The sequence below is a fragment of the Rhinoraja longicauda genome, chromosome 17 (assembly GCF_053455715.1).
Source record: "Rhinoraja longicauda isolate Sanriku21f chromosome 17, sRhiLon1.1, whole genome shotgun sequence".
Lineage (NCBI taxonomy): Eukaryota > Metazoa > Chordata > Chondrichthyes > Rajiformes > Arhynchobatidae > Rhinoraja > Rhinoraja longicauda.
This window is the reverse complement of record NC_135969.1, coordinates 15,608,323-15,632,014: the sequence shown is the minus strand read 5'-3', so window position 1 is coordinate 15,632,014 and position 23,692 is coordinate 15,608,323. Positions and strand designations below refer to the sequence as shown.

The 23,692-nt window shown below is 40.3% G+C and overlaps 1 protein-coding gene and 1 pseudogene across 4 annotated transcripts; one reads left to right on the top strand and one right to left on the bottom strand.

The window, feature by feature from the left end:
• Nucleotides 1–2,860: 2,860 nt before the first annotated feature.
• On the bottom strand, nt 2,861–8,991 carry LOC144601788 (glutathione peroxidase 2-like; annotated as a pseudogene). 3 transcript variants are annotated; one of them, XR_013548370.1, is made up of 4 exons: nt 8,793–8,990; nt 5,101–5,176; nt 4,806–4,948; nt 2,861–3,604 (listed from the first exon to the last, which is right to left on the bottom strand). The product of XR_013548370.1 is annotated as a glutathione peroxidase 2-like, transcript variant X3 (transcript). The 3 variants fall into 3 exon arrangements; XR_013548368.1 differs by having other exon boundaries at nt 4,806–5,176; nt 8,793–8,991; XR_013548369.1 differs by lacking the exon at nt 8,793–8,990 and adding an exon at nt 7,653–7,911 and having other exon boundaries at nt 4,806–5,176.
• A 249-nt stretch (nt 8,992–9,240) lies between these two features.
• Nucleotides 9,241–23,107, top strand: LOC144602001 (uncharacterized protein C3orf62 homolog). The gene is made up of 4 exons (XM_078414685.1): nt 9,241–9,330; nt 13,574–14,025; nt 18,146–18,249; nt 22,237–23,107. The coding sequence occupies exons 1-4, from the start codon at nt 9,241–9,243 to the stop codon at nt 22,488–22,490; spliced, it is 900 nt and encodes a 299-aa protein (XP_078270811.1). The 3' UTR covers nt 22,491–23,107.
• Nucleotides 23,108–23,692: the final 585 nt, after the last annotated feature.

The following is a 23,692-nucleotide window of genomic DNA, read 5'->3' as shown; positions in this document are numbered from 1 at the left end:
ATGGAAACATTTGTGGAGATTCTTTGGCAAAAACTGATAAGCTGTTATATATTTATGACCTCTGATTTGTAACAGAACTCTTTTACATATATTATCAACTACCATCCACATCCTCTAGTAAGTTGCCCTGTAGACCCGTTTTAGTCTGTTCCTCTGAATAATTTTCTCACAATGTTTGCCTTTGAATTTATCTCTAATTCTCTCCTGTGCTCTTTTTCTATCTATCTTTTGTATAATGAAATTGGCTCCAGTATCTTAATCTGAATAGTATACAATGTGCATCTTGTTCTGCCACACCACAGATCCTGGCTTATTGTTGAAATGTGAAATTCTTAGCCGTCTGCCTGCTACAAAAACAGTGATAGTTTAGTTTCAGTTTGTTTTCATTCAGTGTTCAAGGTCATATTATTCCTGTTAATTTCTCCCATCTTTGTTTATAATTATGTTGTCATCACAAGTGTTTGGTTTTCTTTTGATTTTGATCATCCATGGATTTATACTGTCATGCAGTGTAGTTTGTATAAGGGGTCCTGTGGACTCTTCAAACAGTGGCACCTTGCCCTCCACTTTATCTCCCTGCCACAAATATCTCATCTTTAATAAACAAAACTGCACTACCTTCATTTCCTTTCTATCTATTCTTCTAAAAGGTTAAGTGCTCAGACGATTACATTCCAGCTTTTCAGAGTTTGCATCTAATGTCTCAGATCATGCCTATTTTTGTATCATTGTCTGTTTAAGAATACCATGCGCCTTTTAATTATGCCTCTTTACCATATCACCCAACTTTGAACTTTCTTGGAGATGCTTTTTTTTTTTACATATACTGTCCTGTCACACTCTGGTTATTATCCTTTTCACATAAGCACCGTTTGCTTTCCCGCCCCAACCACCATTTACTTCAAACTCCTATTTCCAACCCAAATTCAAGAGTATTTGCCACAGCCTGGTATGTTATCTGTCTTCCCAGCAAAATAGCTCCTTCCCCCTACACAAATCCTGGTGCTGGCACTGGTAACTCATAGACTGAAACCTATTTTTCTCTCAAAAATCTTTGAGCTACTCTATGCTAATTTCCTCATGGCTCAAGGCATAATCTGAAGGTTAACCTTATTCTGATTGTGCCCAGTTGTTTGTACAGCTTTCTGTCTTTGAGACATTTTATCGGAGGGTTGAGCAAGGATAGGCTTAAGGAAATCTCCCTTGAAAGTAGGAGTGGGAGACAAATAATCAGCTGTTATGGGTCCAAATAGGTACCAATAACATGAGCAGAGACAATAGTCTTCCCCTATTTATACTGGCTCTGATTACCACCCTGTTCTTAATGCCCATCGTACCAATATAGTTAAGATTTTACTGACCCTTACAGAACTTCCTGCTCTCATCTATGTTGGCTGTGAGGTAGCTGAATCTGTTGGATATGTACGAGGGATACAACCTTTCCTTTGATACCTTCTAACTCTTCGTACCCCCCCCCCCCCCCCCCCGGCTCCAAACAAAAGAAATACCTTATGTACTATGGGTCAGTGGGCAGATAAGAAATGTTTGCTTCCTGCAACTGTCTGGATAATTTTTCCCTCCCTGATGCATTGGTGTCTAAAGCTGAGACTGCTGTTAAACTATGGGGGAGGGGGAAAAGGCATCCAGCAGCTCACTGCAATAGAACAGGCTGTTATCTAGCCCTGGTATTATTTTGTAATCATCTCCACAAACCCATGCTAAAGGAGATGACTGAAGAATGTTTGGGATATAAAAGATGATTGCTGTTGCTAGACTTGTCATTTTGTGATCCATGAAAAAGTGTGCCAGTTTGAAATCCATAACTCTCTCATATTTTGTTTGCTTGAATGAAGCATTGGAAAGGAACTCATATTTCTCTGAAATTCAGGTGAAACTGACTTTTACTCATCTATCACCCAAAAATGAATTTGGTACTCGCGTGGCATAAAATGAGACTACATTATAACAGTCCTCAAATATCAGCTTTGACTTAAAAATGCCATTTCCACCAGATACCCCTAATATCAAATCGACTTGAAAATCCTCAGCAAAGTAAACTATACATATACAGCAAAAACTGGATATCATTCAGACAGACCTGTAAGGGCCAAGTAGCATTTATGCCTTTATATATGCAACAAGCATGAGTCTAACCATGTGTAGGAAGGAACTGCAGATGCTGGTTTACACTGAAGATTGACACAAAATGCTGGAGTAACTCAGCAGGACAGGCAGCATCTCCGGAGAGAAGGAATGGATGACATTTTGGGTCGAGACCCTTCAGACTGAGTCAGGGGAGAGGAAGTCTAGTGATATGAAGGGGCAAGGTGTGAAAACGACAGATCAAAGCAGCTGGCGATAAGGAAATGTACAATGGTTCATTGTTAGCTGAGGAGAAGGTGACAAAGAGACATACAATCAGTAAAATTAATCAGGACAGTTAAACTATTCGGTGACTCTGGACTCAGTCTGAAGTAGGGTCCCGATCCGAAACGTCACCCATTCCTCCTTTCTGGCAATGTTGCCTGCCCCGCTGCATTACTCCAGCATTATGTCTGAGTCTAACCCTCTAGCCTTTGTGTTCAATTGAATTATGACTGCTGATTATCCCACTATCAACATCCTGGGAACTGAGAGGTTGCTCAGCTATATGTCACATGGCTGCAGAACAGGTCTGAGGCTGCAGCAGAAATCAAACCACCTGATACTCTGATGTCTTTCAATTATCTTCGTCACAAGCACGATGGAATATCTCTACTTGTCTGGATAAAAATCCTCCTGCCTGTTTTATGTGGTGTAAGTCCCTACAATAAAATTGAAAATGGGGTGTGGTTTTTCATTAAAACACCTTTAATGGAAGATTCTCCTTTACAAGTTGCCTTCAATGTCCAGTTAGACTTTTACAGGCTACATTAAGTACTTTTCAACAGACCTTTGAAAAAGCACCATCATATAGTAAAACGTCTAACATCTGAAACTGGTTTGGCTCATTTAACAGAGAAATCAGGATGTCACTGAGGAAACTTTTTATGTATTTAACATTTGCAAAAAAATTCTAAACCGAGCAAACAGACCAATTGGATTAGCGCTATAATATAGTAAATGTAATTATCCATAAAGGTGGTGATTATTAAATTTTACATTTACATATGTTTGGCTAATCTTTATACAAAGCATAACATAACATGCTCAACATTGAAAACTGTAAACATTACTCAATTTCAATTTCTTCTTCAATGGTTTTATCAGATGGTCTTTCATTACTTTGTAAAAGAACTCTGATGTCTTCTTCAACATCAATAGTGAGGAAATTCTTGCTGTATCGCCTGAATGGCTCACCATCTCGTCCAATAAGGAATTTCTCAAAATTCCAGCCTAGATCGCTTCGATGGACTGGCCTCCAGATTATGAACTTGGGATCCACCATTAAGGTTTCAGGATCATCATAGGGTTCAGGCAACCTCTGTTTCAGAAAAGTAAAGATTGGATTTTCATCTTCTCCATTGACATCCATCTTTTTAGATAAAGCAAAATTTGGCTCGAAACCATTGCCTGGACGGACATATTTCAAAGAATTAAGAATCTCCTCATTGTAGATATTTTCCTACAAAATCAATATAAAGCAAGGTCAAGTACAAGGAATTAATTTTTTTGCAAGCCACAGATGCATTTTGTGGAATCTGATAGGCATTGTTCACAAAACGGAACTAAGCCAACACTTCCACATCTCATTTTTTCCACAAGCGAAGATTTATTTGAAAGGTGCAAATTGGGTTTTGGATTCAGGTATTTTTTCCAAAATAACTGGTGAGGATGGCACGGTGGCGCAGCGGTACCGTTGCTGCCTTACACTGCCAGAAGCCCAGGTTTGATCCTGACTACGGGTGATGTCTGTACGGAGTTTGTACGTTATCCCTCCCGTGACCTGCGTGGGTTTTCTCCAGGAGCTCGTTTCCTCTCACACTCCAGAGACATACACTAGTGCATTAGTGTGCGGGGATCGCTGGTCGGCGCAGACTGTGGGCCAAAGGGCCTGTTTCCATGCTGTATATCTAAACTAAACTAATCTCAATAATAACTATTTTTCCAAATAATCTATATGGAACAAAACTGCAATTGTGCTGCAGATTAGGCAGAACTTGTGAATAGAGAACCAGATTTAATAAGGTTAATGACCATTTAGCCGAAACATGCTTTCATGTGATTAAAAATAGAACTCATCATAGCATTGTGAGTTACTTTAAGAGGTCATCTTTATGTAAGCTTAACCAGTTCCTAAAGTGCCTATATTGAAGTGACAAGATATTTTGTTATACAGGTTCTCTGCAAGTGTTCCATTCCCGAGAACTTTTCGTAAATTAAATGGTTGACATGCTGGAAATCCAGTCCCAAGCCAAGTTCCCACACACTAGAAGATGCCTGAAGTCCCGCAGCAGCTGGCAAATCTACCCTGCCAGTCTCCCAAGCATTTGCTCAAATGTATAGGCCGTATATAGGTTGGGTGTTTATAAACTGAGGAAAACATGTATGACAACAAAGAATTTTGAATGTCTACAATGAAGAATTAGAATTACAAATTTGGAAGCTATAAAGGATATTTATGATATAAATTCCTTAAATGGAAATCTGGCTTAACTATTTAATTTAGTACAATGTAATTAAATGTAAGTACATTTACCAGTGTTGCTGTAATAAATAAGTTTATATAAAAGTTTGAAATTTCCAATAGGAAAAAAGTCAACTACAGTAAGTTAAACATTTAGAGACAAAGAATGGTCAGTATTTTTTTTAAATGTCACATTTACCTGGTAACCAAACTGATTGCAGGGAAAACCCAGAACCGCAAACCCCTGGCTGCCATAGCAGCTCTGGAGCTCATTCATCTGCTGGTAATCCCTGGTAGTTGAACCTCATAGGGATGCAACGTTTTCAATTAACACCACCTTTCCTTTAAGATTGGAGAAATGGAAGATTTCACCATTGAGGAGTTCTGTAGTCAAGTTATAAAATGTCAGTCTGGCTTCTGCCATCTTCTTTGCAAGTGTTGCCTGAGATTCAAATCTGAAACGCCAGTATCGTCCAGGAAATGAAACCACTTACGCAATATTTAAAATCGGCAAAAATCTTTTGAAATTTGCGTTACTCTGATCCAACGCCACCGCGAAACGTCATGGCTCTAAACAAAAGATGTAGAGCACAATTCATATATAAATATTGAAAAGTATATAGATTAAAAATTCTGCATCTGTAAGCATTGGTTAAAAAACCTTATGCCCTATGTTTTTATCACACTACATACACACTTCAGATACTAACATATTTAACAGCTAATAGCCCTTAAGCTAATGATATGAATCTCCCTGTTGCTTATATGTTTCTAATCTCCAGAAATCTATTCCCACTTTGTGGACAAGAGGAAGGTTTTGAAATGCCCTGCTGTCTCACTGTGCTGCTTTGCATATTTATCCTTTAAAGATAAAAGGAACACTTACATCAAATGTGGTACCTCAATTGATAAACTTATTTTCTGATGTATTAAGGTAATAGTGAAAGGCACTTATTTAGAGGCTTCCTTAAAAGACGATTAAAACAAATAAGTTCTACATTAGATTTACATATGAATGTTCACCCATTTTCATATCACCACAGCTCAATATCTGTCATCAGAAATTTTTATCTTTTGACAAGTTTATTCATTTCAGACCATGATTTAATGAGGGTATAAATCCTTCTGACACCTGGACAATGGGCCAAGGCAATGGAAAAGCCTCATCCACGTTATTTCTCCAAAATCTCCACATTCATTGGAAGGATAAGTGAATCAGCAGTCTATTGCAGGCTGATATCCCCAACATTGACTCTTGTTACTTTGAATTGACTAAATTAGGCTGACCACAAAGCTCACATGCCTCACACTAGAGACCCAAATTAAAGATTTCATATGTAGGAAGGAACTGCAAATACTGATTTACACCAAAGATACACACAAAATGCTGGAGTAACTCAGCAGCAGCAGGCAGCATCTCTGGATAGAAAGAATGGGTGATGTTTTGGGTTGAGACCCTTCTTCAGACTGAGTCAGGGGAGAGGGAGATACAGTGTAAGGTGTTAAAACGGGACATCAAAGGGGATGAATATCAAGGAAAATGTAGAATAGATCATTGTCAGCTAGGAGGGTGACAACGAAGCAGAGATAAAATTTAATCGGGGGCAGACAGACTGGTCGGAGAATTAGAAAGGGGGAGGGATGGAGACAGGGAAAGCAAGCGCTACTTGAAGTTAGAGAAGTCAATATTCATACCGACTTCAGTGTGATTTCATCATTGAATGATTACAGCATAGGAGGCCATCATGTCCGTACAGGATCTCTTCCTGAGCAGCACACAAGTTCCATCCCCAGCCTCTCTGCCCTGGCAGTACTTTTTTCCGTATATTTATCCAATTCCTTTTTGAAAGCCACAATGTGCCTCCATTGAATCTGCAAGCAGTCCATTCCAGAATCTAACCATGCACTATGAAAAAAAACTTCCTCCTGTAACTCTTAATTCCAATTTATTTTACACATTGTCTCAATCCCAAAACCAAATAAATCAGCCTCATACCATCAACTCTGTCCAGGCTACTCATCATTTTATATATTTCTATACAATATCTGCAACAATCCTCACCTCCCAATCTCAGGAACCATTACAGTGCACAGAAACTGGTCTATGACTGTAGTTTCTCTAGACACTCTCGAATACCCTTCCTCTAATGGAGTAAGCAGAGATGATACTCATTCATCAGTTGAGGTCAGATCAGTATTTTATGAAGCAAAACAAAAAGTTGCTAGAAGACTTTAGGGGTCAGGCATCTTCAATGGAAGCAGATTGATGGAAATATCTTGATTCATCAATCTGGCTATCCTTATGAGAAGGCCATGCCTCGCTACATGATTTCTTCGGTATTGGGGTCCTGGTATGGCATCAATGTATTTCTGTCTTCAACTTTGCCCTGCATAAAGATTTCAACACTTAATGTCCCACTCCTTAGGTTGATGTGAACATATTTGCTCAAAACACTATCTCCTTGAATGCCTCACGCTCCCTTTGGCTGATTTCATTGCATGTCCTTCCTGACTTACTAACTAACGCCCAATGTATGGACAACCCACACATATGAACAAGCATTTGGGAAACTGGCGAGATGGATTTGTCGGACTGCATCTTCTAACAAGTGGTAACTCACCTCACCGCAACATAATTGTACTTTGCGGAGAAATTTGAATGGTTGAATTAAGCGCCCTAGTTTAACTACATCTTGCCCATGGTTGGACTTTGGGGTTATTTGAACATATTGCTGGCGGCCAAATTTTTGCCTTGCAAACTGTTCGGGGTACGCTTCTCAGGAATGGAACCTGTCATAACCCGGGGGTGATCTGTAACCTCAGACCTATTTACACCTATTTGCCCCAAAGAAAGTGCTCTCCACAGCCGTGAACAGGCCCCTCAAATTCTTGCCTCCTCATTACACGGGTAAAACAGGTTATTCCAAACGATAATAGTAATAATAATGCATTACATTTATATAGCGCTTTTCAAACACTCAAAGACGCTTTACAGGGATTTCTAGAACATAGAGAATTGAATAAATAGATAAATAAGTAAACGTACAGAAAAAGGAGACAGAAGGTGAGGTGACCTTCAGTGGGTAAAGGCAGTGCTGAACAGGTGAGACTTCAGTGATGTTTTGAATGTGGTGAGTGAGGAGGAGTCTCTGACGGTTTGGGGTAGTGAGTTCCAGAGGGTGGGAGCAGCGATGGAGAAAGCCCTGTCCCCCCAGGATCTGAGTTTGGTCCGGATGGGGGGGGGACAGGAGATTGGCAGCAGCAGCAATCATGAAATCTGTGCTGCCCCCTCCACACTGTAATGAAATTTGTGCTCTCCAGCACACAATAATGAAATATAATATAATAATAATAATATATTCCTTTATTCGTCCCACACCGGGGAAATTTACAGTGTTACAGCAGCAAAGTGGATAGCAAGAGATCATTCATTATAAATAGAAGATACATAAATTGTCATCAGTTTTCTGTGTGCTTCCCTTCACAAATATGTGCTTCCCTTCGCAATTTAACAATGAAATCTATGCTCCTCCTCCTCCTCCTCACTGTAATGACAACTGCGCCCTCCATTCCACAATATATACACTTCCCTCCACAAGAATGAAATCTGTGCTCCCCCTTCACAATCTAATAATGAAATCTGTGCTCCCCCTCCACAATCCCCCTAGATCCTAGTCCACAATCTAATAATGAAATATGTACTTCCCTCCACAATAATGAAATCTGTGCTCCCCTCCACAATAATTAAACCCGTGCACCCCTCCACAAAATAACGAAATCTGTGCTGCCATCCACACTACTATTAAGTAAATCTGTACTCTGCTCCACAATATAATGATGTCCTGGAACATCTCCCCTCCCCTTCCCCTTTGTCATCCCCGAGTTTTCTGGTGAACAATTTTGCGTTGATGCAAACAAAATAACGGGTCGGGCAGCGTCTGTGGAGAGAAAATCGGAGTGAATCATCCACATTGAACGATTCAGATGATGCACCGGGCCCGTCCCTCAGCCTTCAGACCGTTTGCTTGTCAGTTGAAGGTGTCTGAAGACCCGGCCGGGATGTCGCCTGTCCATCTCCCTCCACAGATGCTGCCCGACCCGCTGAGTCACTTCGGTTCACTTGTGCTTCACTTCGGTTTAAGCTCGGACGGCTGGAAGGATAGGGGAAACTGAGGGCTTGCTTTACCGCTCAGACGCGGACACGAACTCGTCCTCTGGTCGATGGCGGCTGCCGTCGATGTCGTGGCAGGACGACTTTTCCCGCCCGCGCACTGTCTCCCTCGCACTCCGGCCGTTGGGGAGGGGCGGGAACCGGTCGCGCATGCGCACTGGGAGGCGCCGGCGGCAGTTTGCCCGGACCGCGCGTGCCCGCCGTCAAATGGAAGGGAGCGCGCGGGGCGCGGGCGGGGCAGGGCGCGTGTGAGCCGCCGACGCTCGAGCTGCCAACTCGCCTGAGTCGAGAGGCGGCGGCCGGGTGAGTAACGGCGGCGGCGGCGCGCTGTCATCGCCACGAACAACGTGGCAAAATGTCTGGAAATTGGACTTTCGGACTGCTATATGTGTGCTAAGGCCCGACATGGTTTACAAAAAAAAATACACACGAATTTGGGGAAAGATCCATTGCAGAAGCCTTCATGGCGCTTAACACAGTGGATCCGTGCTGTGATAGGAAGCAGTGTATTGGAAGACGCTGCCTCATTCCTGCTCTGACTGACCACAGGGAAGTGAGTCAGCATTTAAAGACGTCTTCTCTGTGTGAGACAGCCACACCATAAGGTTGCTGCAGAGGGGGGAGAACATAGTGAAGAAGGCAAGGCACTTCCCAGTGTACCCGGCCTTTGTTTCCACATGATGGTCTGGCTTCATTCATTTCTAAACCCTGCAGTCTGTCCTGGGCATCAACAGTCTCAAAGGAAAAGGATCCACAATGCTGACCATGCCTGGCTTTGTCCTGCCCCGCCTCTCTTCCAGCTTTCTGGAATCAGTCTAAGGAAGGGTCCCGTCCCGAAACGTCATTTATCCATGTTCTCCAGAGATGCTGTCAGATCCGCTGAGTTACTCCAGCACTTTGTGTCTTTTTTTGTAAACCAGCATCTGGAGGCACCCTTGTGTCTACATTGTAATGCTGCAGGCATGCTGTGCGCGAGTGTCAATGCAGACATGTTCATTGCCATCTCAGTCCTGAACTCCTGCAATATCTTATTGGTTCTTCCTTGTGATTAAGCAGCAGGAGTGATGGTTTTCTTCACCAATGCTACATTTTCAGGAAGTGTAGGAAATGTGCACTATATCAACGATGATGTCTGCTGTGCATGGCAGATGCCTGTCAAACATAAGCTGTGCATGGAGGTGCAAGAGTCAGTTTGCCCACAAGCAATGGAAAGTGAACGCTGACCTGATTTAACATGTTGAAAGTAGTCCAATAGTCAAGAACGATTTGGAACTTGTTGGGAAGAAACTGCAAATAAAAATGCATTTCATTTTTCAAGGAGGAACTTGCTCCGAATGTTTCCATTTAATTTTTACTGGGATTTTTACATGATTTTTACTGGGAGGAAATTTGGCAACCAAATAATTTGCTTGAGAGCTAGTGGGAGAGGAGGACAATTTGTTTTGCACATCCATTTATTTTCATTTTAATGCTCCACCATAAAGATTAGTGGAAACCACTTAAATTATAACTTTTTATAGGATTGGGTTATATATTTGAAACGATATTTTGCAGAATGATTGTAGAACAGATTGTGGAAATGTCAAAAAATCTTGTTGGATTTCTAATATTAGTTGAGCAGTAATCCATTCCAATTAAAATTGGGAATATTGAAGTCATTATCTTCAGTCTTTGCCTAGGCACTGACTCCATTTCTCTTTATGATAACTGTCTGAAGCTGAAACATGCTTTTGCCAACATCTTCATATCTGACTCAATATGCATTTCTGACAACTTACATATGATACCACTTCTTTCCACCTCTGAAACATAACTTGCTCTTTCCATGAGTCATCAGCTACTGAAACCTTATCCCTGACTTTATCCGTTGCAATTTTTTGCAATTCAAAACTCTCAGACTGTGTCCTAAGTTTTACTAAGTTCCATTCATCCATTATTCTTGTTTCTCTAACGTACATTGGCTTCTACTTAAGCGTTGAGCATATTGAAAACATAATAAAACAATTAACTTAATAAAAATCATCTTCTCTGAACGCAATAAAAATCACTTTCTCTGAGCCTATTTTCCCATACAATCCTACACACTAAAATAAATCTATGGGGTTGTGGATTCTGCACCAGTGCTAAAATAGGCTGCTGGACCATAGGGGGTGGGTGGAGGCATCCAGTAACAAAGAGCATTGCAGTACATGCACTACATTCTCTTGTCAAGTAAGTTTGATAATCCTAAAACTTAAATGGGAGCTGGAGTATGTCCAATGGCCCCCTCAAGCCTGTTCCACTATTCAACATTTGTCCTCAGTTGTTCTCATTATTGCCCTCAACATAATTGTTCTGCCTGATTCCCATAACCCTCGATTTCCCGGTATGTCAAGAATCTATCTCAAATATATTTAATGACTTGGTACCTCTGTTCTCTGCTGTATAGAATTCCAAAGATTCACAAGCTACTGAGAGAAGATACCTAAATCTTAACATCTCACCCTGTATCCTGACACAATTCCCCATAGATGAAGATTCCCCACCATTGGGCACATTCTCAGAGAATATCCTGTTAATCCCCTTCAGAGTCTCATTCCTTCCAGAAATATCTTTTCATCTGGCATTATGTCTCCTTTCTGATAATATTGACCCTACATTGGTGTCCGAGACTTCGGTTTCACATGACTCTTGCAGCATGTTGGCAATGTGGTTAGTGAATGTCTCCAATTTTCCAATTGATTCTACATGGAGAAGACTTGCTTTTCATAGCCTGCACAGAGATCCTTGATTAGCAATCATACGTCTTTCAATGATTGAGCCCCTGTGATGTTGCTCATGAGGACTTTCAAACAAATGGTGTCACTTCTGCCAATTTCCCTTCCCTGAATGTAGTCTAGATATGGCTGCCTGCAGGCATGGGTTGTTTCGGTTGTAAGAAGTTACAAATGTAATGGAATATCGTGCAATCTTTAGCAAACAGCATCACTTCTAACCTTGTCATGGAATAAAGGTCAGTGTTAAACCAGTTGAATTGGCTCGTGCCAGGACACGCCCTTAGTAACTGTTGCAACAACTGTAAATATCTTCCTTTGTGCCATTTGACTCCAAACATTGGAGTTTTATTCCTTTGATTCTATTGACCACTATTTTATCAGGATTCCTTGATGCAATACTCAGGTCAAATATTACTATTATGCCAAGTGCAAACACTCTCAGTTCACCTTTAGAATTCAGCTCTTTGGCTCACATTTGCACCAAAACTGTGATCAGGCCAGGAGTTGTGCAGTCCTGGTGAAACCTCAATTGGGCATTGTGAATAGGTTATTGACAAGTGAATAACACTTGATAGCAATGTCGAAGACATCTTTCCTCACTTGGCTAATGATTGAGCATAGTTTACATAGGTGATAATTAGCCAGATTAAAGTTGACTTGCTTCTTCTCAAAAGGACACATTGTTATTAGTCAACAATATTGTGTTAGGACAACATTGTTGGGAAGATGGCTGTGTTGTAACTATGCTAAAGCACTGCTTGTTCAGGAACATGTCTTCACTGTTGCATTTGAAATATTGTCTAGTAACTAGACTCTAGTCCCATAGCCTTTTCTGTATCCAGTGCTCTCAGCCATTTCTTGATATTACATGGAGTGAATCTAAGTGGCCAAAAACTGGCTTCTACAATAGTGGGGATCTCAGTGGGAAGCTGAGATGATTCATCTATTTGGCACAACTGATTGTTCATAGTTGTTAATGCATGTCATCCACTGCATTTAGGTTGATCTTTACCACTTATATGCTGTGCACCACAAACTTTAAGTATGTGAATATTCTTTGGAGCTGCCTCCTCCTGTCAGCTGTTTGATTGTTCACCACTACTGTATTCGTAACTGATTTTCAAACTGCCCCATTGATTGTTTGGCTCTATTTATTATATGCTGTAAAAAAGGCATGCAGTCCTATGTTGAAGCTTTTCGAGGCTGCCAATTTGAGGTGTTTGTCCTAGAATATTCTTCTGTACTCCTCTTGTTGAACCCCAGCTTGATAGTAATGGCAGAGTGAGGGAAGATCTGGGATTTTGGCGGTGCACATTTCTGCTGCTGCTGATTCTCCACAGTGCTTCAAGGATGCTCATTTCTTCACAGCCAGATCTGTTCTGATTCTGTACCACTTTGCAGGAATGTTGCGCCACAAACAAGATGAAGATGTCTTTGGAGTGAAGAAGGGATTCTCTCTTCACAAGGATAGTATGGGGATTACTTCAGCTGATGTTATCATGAAGCAAGCCATCCGCTACGTTTAGATTGGTGCGATCAAAGTAACTTCACCACACATGTTGTTTTCCTCATCGGACCAGCATGTGGTGGTATTACCAAGCAACATTTGATGATGAACGTTGAACTCCCCCAGACAAAATATATTCTGTGCCCTTTCTTCCAAGTGTTGTTAATCATTTGACAGAAGATGGTAGGTGGTAAACAGGAGGATGTTTACTTGCTCACGTTTGATCTGATTCCATGAGATATCCTGGCCTTTGGGGTCAATGCTGATCACTCAAGGACTACTCTTTCCCACCTGTGTATCTATGCCATGATTATTGTCCAGGATTCCCTTCACTTTAAATTCTGATGCTAAATAATGGAAGTTTAAAAATCAGTGCGGATAATAACAGAAAATTTACAATAGTCCATATCATTGCAAACATTCTATGGTAAGGTGATAGTTTTTGCTTGTGCTAATTACAATATTAACAATCAATATAATTTTTTAATAAATAATTTCATTTTACTCCTGTGTATCTTTTTAATGTTATGTAGCAATCCAGATTTTATGTTTTTTTCATGCAGGTAAATAAAATGTCTGAGAAACTGAGGCAGTGCAGGGAAGACCTAGCAGCAGCTCTGGATCGAGCCATGGAGGACAATATTGTATCTCCTATGTTCTCTTCAGACCCTGAGTGGCTTGAATCAGTGAGGTTACTGGAACCAGATAGTGCATTCATTAACCATTCCTTTGCAAGAATGTATCCATCGTTCAGTTCTCCACATCTCACCCAGCCAGTTCTCCAAGTATTACCTGAGAGAGGACCATATTACTGTGTGCCAGCAGAACTTGCGTTGATGGATTGCAATAATATTTCATTTAAAGTAAAGCGGCTTGTCTTTGGAAATGCAGAAAGCTTTGTCATGAATACCAATGTTCCAGTGCGAGATGGTCCCTTTGAGAATTGTTGTGAGAGCACAGACAATTTTACACAAGAATATATCAGGTATTTAATAACATCTACAAGCTCTAACTTTCTGGCGCCATGTATATGACTTCCTTTAAATATTGCTCCTTGCATGCAGAAAGATGTCTCAAATCGACCATGAAGGGAAAAAGGCAAACAATAACAAAATAACTTTTAAAAAAATGAAAGATCCTGCTGGGGAGATCTTTGAGAGCGAGGGAGCTGACAAGATGTATAAATATATCTTAGAAGATTTCAGAGGGCACAAATATAGTAAGTAATAGATGTCACAGAGAAGTGAAGGAAACAATGAGAATGCTGCATATTGAGGGGCACAGACCGTGTGTGTGCTAACCGTAAAACAAAAGAAGGAAATAGTGAATGTTAGATAGGTGAGGAAATGAGATTTGAAAATGGGCTATTGCAAAATTGAATGCTGACGTATGAGTGTAAGAAGAGCTGAAACTCTTCAATCCATAAGTGTCAAGTTTTGCTTTCTTTTTTGTTCTAGCTTTTCAAGAACTGGGATGGGGTTGAGCTGGGAGAGAATTGGGGAAAGTCAAACCTTGAAGTGATGAAAGCATGGAGTAGGATTCATCAGTGGAAGGGGTAGATCTGGGCAATATCATGGAAACAGAATAAAGCAAACTTGGTAAGTAGTAGAAGAGCTGAATACTGAGTCAAATTCATTGCCAAGATCTATAAATCAAGATCAAGAGGCCCAAAACTGGACAAAAGACAAATAGAAGGTCCCTAATTTTGCTTTAGTAAAATAAGATTTTTTCTCATGCAACACTCATAACCAGAGGAGCAATTTGAAAATCGTGTGATTGAATAAGCAATGAAGTAGATCTGAAGGTGATCTGCATGATCTTTTTCTTCGTCGGCAGTTGAACATGACTGTGAACAACATGCTTCCAGTCTGGTTTTGTGGCTTCTGAGGTGGCAAATGAGGCCAATGTGGGAACCATAGACTCGTCTACCGATGAAGTAGAAAGTGGCAGATGGGGCTTGATGCTGCTGTGCTTCTTACACTCCTTACATAGGGCTTCTGTGTGCACCTGATGCATGGCCTCAAAGTTCTCAACACCATCCCAAATGCTTCTTATTCATTTTCAATGGTCAGAGGTTCCCAGTATTTGGTGGGGATGGTACACTTTTAAGAAAACTTTTGATTGCATCTTTTAATCTTTTTCTCTGTCCTCATCATAGAAATGTACAACACAAAAAGGTGCCCTTTGGTCCTTCTCATCTACGCAAACCATGATGCCTTTCTACGCTAATCCCGTTTAATTTCATTAGGCTTGTAACCCTACGTGCCTTTCCTATCCAAGTATCTATCCATGGTAATTTTCTCCCATGACAGAACTCAGAATAGAGTGTATTTTGGAAATCTGATGCCAGGCATACATGTGAACGCTAAGTCCACAATGCTAAACAATGTTCGAAAGGAAACCATGTAGATAGTTAAAATAGAATAGGATATAGATCACCAGTGATAGTTGTGATATCTTGAGCTCAGACACAGAATAACAAGTTAACTCACTGCTGACTGCACAGCTGTACTGTGGTTTATTCAATCATTTACAATCCTCCAACCAAAGGTGGCGCTATTACAACTCCTTCCATCCTAATTTCTTTTAAATATTTCCTTGTGGACATTTTGTTTTGAATATAACCAACGGTATGAAATTATTACAATCTTGTCTGATAGTTTACTTTTATATAACCTGAATAAAATGAGGGCATCATGCATATATGTTGCATATACAATGATATGTGCATTTCAGGAAATAACTTCACAAATTTAACCTAACCACTAGGTTTCTCCTTCTTCCTGGATATCTTCCCTGACCAAAAGTTTCTGACTGTTTAGAACCACTTGGACTCATTTTTAGTTAAGTCAAGCCTTCCTTTTGACTTACATTCATAGATTCCAGTCCATATGACTGTCAACCCCACTTGAACCTCCATTTTCAGGCTGATTCAAACTCTCACTAACTTGTGTATCTTCTTGTACCATTTCTGGTTCATCTGGTACCTGTACTTGAGTGATAACCCAATTATGACTCGTCTAATTGGTCTGATTTCAACCCTGTCTGTTCTTGTATAGGCATGACATGGTCAATGTGTACTTTTCTCACCTTTCCACTTCCAAACATCTTGACCAAGTTTGTCCGTGGTCCGCACTTTCTCACTACTCTTCCAGGTAACCACTTCACCCACTTGTGATGATGGTTTTTCACCTTTACCTTCTGATTCAACTCAACACTCCTTTCCTTTACTCTTACTTCCGTCATGATATGCTTTTTGTTTCTCCTGTTTCTCTTCTACTGTTTGAGCCAAGTTTGGTTTCAACAGTGAAAACCTTGTTCTGGGTTTTCTTTTCAAGAACAGTTCAGCTGGTGTTTGACCCGTAGTGGTGTGAGGTGTGTTTCGATATGTAATCAGAAAGTTAGCCAGTTTGTGAAACAAAGACAACTGTCTTTTCTTTGGATTTGGATCCAGCAGTTGTTTGACTAATGTACGCTTCACAATTTGCACTGTGCATTCTGCTGCTCCATTTGAAGCGGGATGGTATGGAGCTACTCTAGTGTGTTTTACAGCATTCCCTTTCATGAATCGTGCAAACTCTTGTGAACAGAATTGTGGTCCATTATCAGACACTATTTCCTCTGGAAATCCATAGGATGCAAACAACCCTCGCAAAATGTCTATTGTTTTGCTGGATGTCGTTTTTTTCATCGAAAACACCTCAACCCACTTGGAGTGACTATTAATCACAATGAACAATTGTTGTCCATCTAACTCTGCAAAGTCAATGTGTAATCTTTGCCACGCTCTAACCGGCCATTTCCATGGCTGTGGCGGCACTGTGGGTGGATTCTTTCCAACTGCTTGACGTGCTACACTCTTTCACCGTTTGTTCTATGTCCTTATCTAGACCAGGTTACCATAGATAGCTTCTAGTTAGACTCTTTGTTAGGCACATTCTGAAGGGTCTCGACCCGAAACGTCATCCATTCCTTCTCTCCCGAGATGCTGCCTGACCTGCTGAGTTACTCCAGCACTTTGTGAATAAATATGCTGATCATGAAGATCTTCTAGCAATTTTATTCCATATTTTTCGGGTATTACAACTCTCGCTCCCTACATGACACAACCTTGGTCTACTGAGAGTTTGTTCCTACGTACGAAGAAATGTTTCAGTTCTGCCTCTGAATTCGGCAATTTGTTTGGCCATCCATTTGTAATATATTCCTGCACTCTTGACAAAAATCTGTCAGTGCGAGTAGCCTTCCGAATGTCCCCTGATGTGATAGGTAACTCATCAACATGAGAGAAGTAAAACAAGTCCTCTCTGTTTGGGGTAACCTCCGATTCCAAAGGTAATCTAGACATGGCATCAGCATTTCTGTGCTCGGGCTGCCTTACGATACTGAATATCATACTGGTATGCAGACAATATCAATGCCCATCTTTGCATTCTGGCTGCTGCCAGAGTTGGTACGTGTGCTTTTGGATTTAGGATCACTCAACGGCTGGCGATCTGTCTCGATTACAAACCTTCTACCATACAAGTATTTGTGAAACCTCCTAACGGCAAAAATCAATGCAAGAGCCTCTCGCTCTATTTGCGCATAATTTCTCTCACTGACATTGAGTCTTCTAGACGCAAATGCTGTTGGCCTTTCCTCTCCATTTTCTAACACATGAGAGATCACAGCACCAACACCTTATGCTAACTTCATTGGCTTATTGACACCGTAATGAACAAGCATTGAACTCTCTGCCAACTGAGCTTTACATGACTTGAAAGCTTAATCACATTTACGTGTCCACTTCCATGGTACATCTTTTCTCATAAGCTCCTTCAAGGGATGTAAACAGGTGTTTACAATAGTAAATGAGCTAAAGTTAATTGGCAACAAATAGGACAAATCAGAAAAAAAACAAGGTCTAGACGGGAAATTGCGAGATAGGGGAGATGAGGATGAACTGGACAATAGTGTGAAGGGCAGCAGAGGTTTATTGGATAATAAACGTTATCTAACTTGGGATTTAAATCAGTATAAATTATCAGCATGGTAAAAGTCAAATTTGAAGATGTCAAATAAGCAGTATTGTTTTGATTAATGTATTTTCCATTTCTCAAAAGTTCCTCACAAGAAACCAACAATTATGCGTGTCCCGAAACACAGGGAAATAATCCATCAAACAATTCTTGTGAAGAACTGACAAAGAATCTTCTAGAAGTAATAGGTAATATTGCACAACTACTTATTTGAAAAAAAGATTTTCTTTTGGAACTCTTTTGTACACTATTTTAGTTATGGTATTAATACTGGTGCTTGCAACTCTTAAAGTGTGTTGTGGGGTGGTCAAAGCTAATTTGCCAGAGAAGAGGGGGAGAGGGACATGGCAATGAAAAGAAGAAAAAGGTCCCCAAAGGATAGGAGGAGTTAAATAGCACAAGAATAAATAATAAGTTTTTAAGTTAGCCTAACCTAAAAGTGAATATAGAAAGAACTAAGATTGTTTGCAGTATATATACATGAACAGAATAAACTATGCTGCAGGCTCAATTAACATAGAATTATAGTGTGGCAATGAGAAATCTGGTTAAAAGGAGTAGGAATTGAGTTTTAAATATTGCTAAATATGAAGTCCATGTATGTCCTCTCTGATAAAATATTCTGTGCTGCTATTTGAAGTAAAGCGTTTTATCCCCTTTTGGTTCTGACCAATATTTATCTCTCAATCAACATCAATAACATTAAACATTAATCATTGTGGGGCTTTGAAACAGCTGCTGAGTTTCCTGCGTTACAATAATAAACTAAATGTTTTATAAAAAATATTAGTTGTAAAATATGCACACAGCAAATCCAGAGTTGTTAAAAACTATAAAACTATCAAAGTGTATTGGACTTTACTTGAAACAAATAAAATTTGCAAAAAGACAGGTGAGTTGACAGTGTAGATACGAGTATGAGTATAATCTAAGGGCAATTATGGAGACGTGGTTGCAGGGTAACTCAGAAGGCAGTGGAGGCCAGTTCGTTGGATGCTTTCAAGAGAGAGCTGGATAGAGCTCTTAAGGATAGCGGAGTGAGGGGGTATGGGCAGAAGGCAGGAACGGGGTACTGATTGAGAGTGATCAGCCATGATCGCATTGAATGGCGGTGCTGGCTCGAAGGGCTGAATGGCCTACTCCTGCACCTATTGTCTATTGTCTATTGTAACCAGGACTGGGCGCTAGGTATTTCAGGTTATAGGATTTCAAAAATGACCAAGCCAATAGGGAAAGAAAGCAGGGCAGCATTGTTAATCAAGGAAGGTATCAGAGTCATGATATAGAGGCAGTGGATAGTAATGTAGAATCAGGAGATCATGAATACCAGGGAAAAGAGGACATATGTGGGTGTAGTCAACAGGCCCCGGAAATGTGTTTTCCCGATAGGGTGGAACATAAATAGGAAAATATCTAGGCCATGTTTGAAGGGAACTGCAGTTGTCGTGGGAGGTTTTAATCTACATATTGACTGGATGAACCAAACTGGCAAAGATATCGTAGATGAATTTATGGAGCGTGTCAGGGATTGCTTCCTAGAAAATAAGTTACAGAACCCACTCAGGAACCGGCTATTTTAGACTTAGCCATGACTAATGAGGAAGGATTAATAAGAGAACGTGGTTAAAGATCACCTAGGAGGTAGTGACCACAATATGTGAGAATTCTAAATGCAGTTTGAGGATGATCACCATAGCACCGGAACCACTATTTTCAACTTAAATAATGGTATGAAGTTGGAATACTCTAAGGGGTTCAGGGAAAATAAACTAAATGACAGGTCGGTAGACAAATAATGAAAGATATTCAGACAGCTGGTCCATAATACTCAGCAGGAGTTCATCCCAATTGGATAGGTATTCCATCAGGAGGAGGCAAAATCTATGGTTAACAAAAGAGATTTAAGGAGATGTTAAATTGAAAAGTAGAGCATACCAAGTCGTAATGGTTAGTGTGGTAGGCCAGAGAATTGGGAAGTCTTTAAGATCCAGCAGTGAAAGACTGTTCCCAATGTTGGGCGGGTCCAGATCCAGGGGCCACAGTCTTAGAATAAAGGGGAGGCCATTTAAAACTGAGGTGAGAAGGAACTTTTTCACCCAGAGAGTTGTGAATTTGTGGAATTCTCTGCCACAGAGGGCAGTGGAGGTCAAATCACTGGATGAATTTAAAAGAGATTTAGATATAGCTCTGGGGGCTAGTGGAATCAAAGGATATGGGGAGATGTTGGGCACAGGTTACTGATTGTGGATGATCAGCCATGATCACAATGAATGACGGTACTGGCTCGAAGGGCCGAATTGCCTCCTCCTGCACCTATTTTCCATGTTTCTATGTAAAAAGCTAAATAAGAAGGGAGAAAAGTAATTCTCCCTTTTGAGAGAAAACATGCATGTAATATTGAAACAAAGAGTCCAGGTATAAGGGACTAGTTCAGGAAGGCACTTTGATCAGCATGCACATGTTGGACTGAAGGCCTTATGACTGCATGAAGTACTGCATGACTATACTTTATGAGTTTCTGTAGATATATACTATAAAGAGGAAGGTGGCAGCTAAGGAAGGCATAGGAGCTTGAGAGAATGAGGATGATGAATTAATAATGGGAAACAAAGAAATGTCAGATATGTTGCATCAATTTTTTGCAACAGTCTTATGGAAGACACTTCAAATCTCCTTTAGATAACAAATGGGCTAATTTCAAATAATACGGAGTAACGTGTAAAGGTCACGGGGATAAAGTATTTGAGAAACTAATGGGGCTAAAGTTGGACAAATAGTCAGGACCTGAACACCTACTACACCCAAGAGTTTTAAAGGAAGTGGTCGCAAAGATAGTGAATCCATGTATGATTTTTTTTAAATTCCATTTGGGAGAGAGTACATTGGATCAAACTCCTATTTATCTTAAACCGCAATGCAGGTCTTCCCTAGGTTTGTAATAATTGCTGTGGTTTTAATGTACATCACAGAAATAGGCTCTTTGACCCACAGAATTCACTCTGACCATCAAACATTTATTTACACTAATCCTCTTATCCTATTTTATACCCATCCCCAACAACTTCCCTTAGATTCTACCATTCATCTACACACTATAGGCAATTTAGTGGCCAATTAAGCTACAAACCCATATTTCTATGGAACGTTAGTTAGTTTAGTTTGGTGTCATGTGTACCGAGGTACAGTGAAAAGCTTTTGTTGCATGCAAATCAGTCAACGGAAAGACTATAGATGATTACATCGAGCCACCCACAGTGTACAGATATAGGATAATGGGAATAACATATAAAAACCAGTGAAATTTGATTAGAGATAGCCCACGGGTCTCCAATGTGGTAGACAGTAGCTCAAGACCACTCCCAAGTTTAGTTTAGAGATACAGCGTGGAAACAGGCCCTTTGGCCCACCGTGTCCACACTGACCAGCGATACCCATACATTACCACTATCCAATACCCGCTAGGGACAATTTACACTTAACCAAGCCAATTTACCTACAACCTGTACGTCTTTGGAGTGGGAAGAAACCAAAGATCTCGGAGAAAACACGCGGTCACAGAACGTGCACACTCCTAACAGACAGCACCCATAGTCGGGATTGAACCCGGGTCTCCGGTACTGCAAACGCTGTAAGACAGGAACTTTACCGCTGCGCCACTGTGCCACCCTATTGATAGGATGGTTCAGTTGCCTGATAACAGCTGGGAAGAAACTGTCCCTGAATCTAGAGGTGTGTATTTTCACACTTCTGTGCCACTTGCCTGAGTGGAGAGGGAAGAAGAGGGAGTCACCGGGTGAGACTGGTCCTTGATTATGTCGTTGGTCTTGCCGAGGCAGCGTGAAGTGTAGATGGAGTCAATGGAAGGGAGGTTGTTCTGTGTGATGGTCTGGGCTACATCCATAATTCTCATTGGATGAAACCCATGCAGTTGGAAAAAAACCATGCAAACACCACATGGCATGGAAACCAGATTGGTGGAGCAATTTAACAAGATGCACCACCTTGCTGCCAATCCAATTATTCTACACAAATTAACCCCATCAATTTTATATGATCACTTTATACTTAACAACTTCCAATTAAAATTGTGAAATGATTATAGCAATTTGAAAAGTTGCTTTGCAGATATTTAAGCAGGCAGCTTTGATAACGTTTTGCCATTGTGTTTTATGAAGAGAGCACCAGTATTCGAACGCTCGAGGCATTGGCAGGGAAACTGGAACCTTTGAGTGAATCTTGTCCATCCCTTTCTCAATCTGCTGGATCAGTTTCTGCAGAAGACACTGTAGCCCTTTTCTTTGCTGATCCACCCTGTAGCCCAATAAATAAAGAACCACACACTGGGAAATATAGACTCTCAGATGATGACAACTTGATTAATATTGTCCTGGACATGGAAGAGGATTACAACGTATTGAAAAAAGTGTAGGTAGATAGATAAAAATAAGTAATTTGGAGAAACACATAATCCTGAGCACATTTTGGAACCAAATTTGACTGGTCTGTCTTGCAACTGATATCTATACCTGCATTTTAAGCAAGAACATCCAATGATAGATACAAATAAATTCCTGAAGCAATTGTCTCTGTTTAAGTTTAGACTACTGGAGCCAAAGCATACTTTGATGAGGACCTGTAAAAAGTTCTACATGCAAGTCTGAATGCAATACACAGCAAACAGCTAACCCCAAAAAATGTAGTTCAGCTGGAATTCCTTCATCGCAACCATAGTTAGATTTTTTTGGCTGGCTGTTTGTTTGGTCTTCAGAATACATGTATTCTTGATTACAGTCCAATACAACATATATGCCTTCCCCTCCAGTTTATGTGCAGAAGGTTGCGGTCAAATTAACTCTCACTGATGATTTACAAAAGCTCTTGTTACAAATTATCCAATAGTCCCAAATTAGTATATTTGGTATGTTGACCAGTTAAACAAGATAAGTGGGAAGGTGCAATTTTTAACATCCTGTATAAAAAGGACATTATATATTAAAAATAATGACAATGTATTAAGTAATATATGTATTAAAGGTCATACAATTTATTCCAATGTAAACATATGTTAAATGGTTGTATATGATAAATGAATTATTCATCTGTAATAAACATTGTTGTTTGAATATGTGAGAAATTATTTGAGGTTGCTTCCTACTTGCAGACTTAATATTCTCATCCTGAGAACACACATTCAGCCGAGGGTAGGACCATAGTTCAAATGATCTACAAAATGCACTGCAGTTAGTTGTTAAAAAGGTTACATGAACAGCAACTCCCAAAACTAATGATCTCTACAACCAAGAGGACAAAGTACTATATGCATGAGAATGATATTTCTTGTGGGTTCACCTGGAAGTCTTACATCATTCTGCCTTGAAAACATATTATTATTCCTTCATTGGAAATGTGTATGAAACGTGGAAATAATTACCCAACAAAATTGTGGGAGTATCTTCATCTGAGATACAAATGTTTCTCTAGAAGATGGCTCACCATCACCTCAGAGACAATTAGGAAAGACAATCGAGGGTAGATTTCACAGAGAAACCCACATCCCATAAATGTATCTTATACACTCCTAAGGTTTTACATCCATGCAAAAACAACTTTCTCTGGTAGAAATGGCCTAAT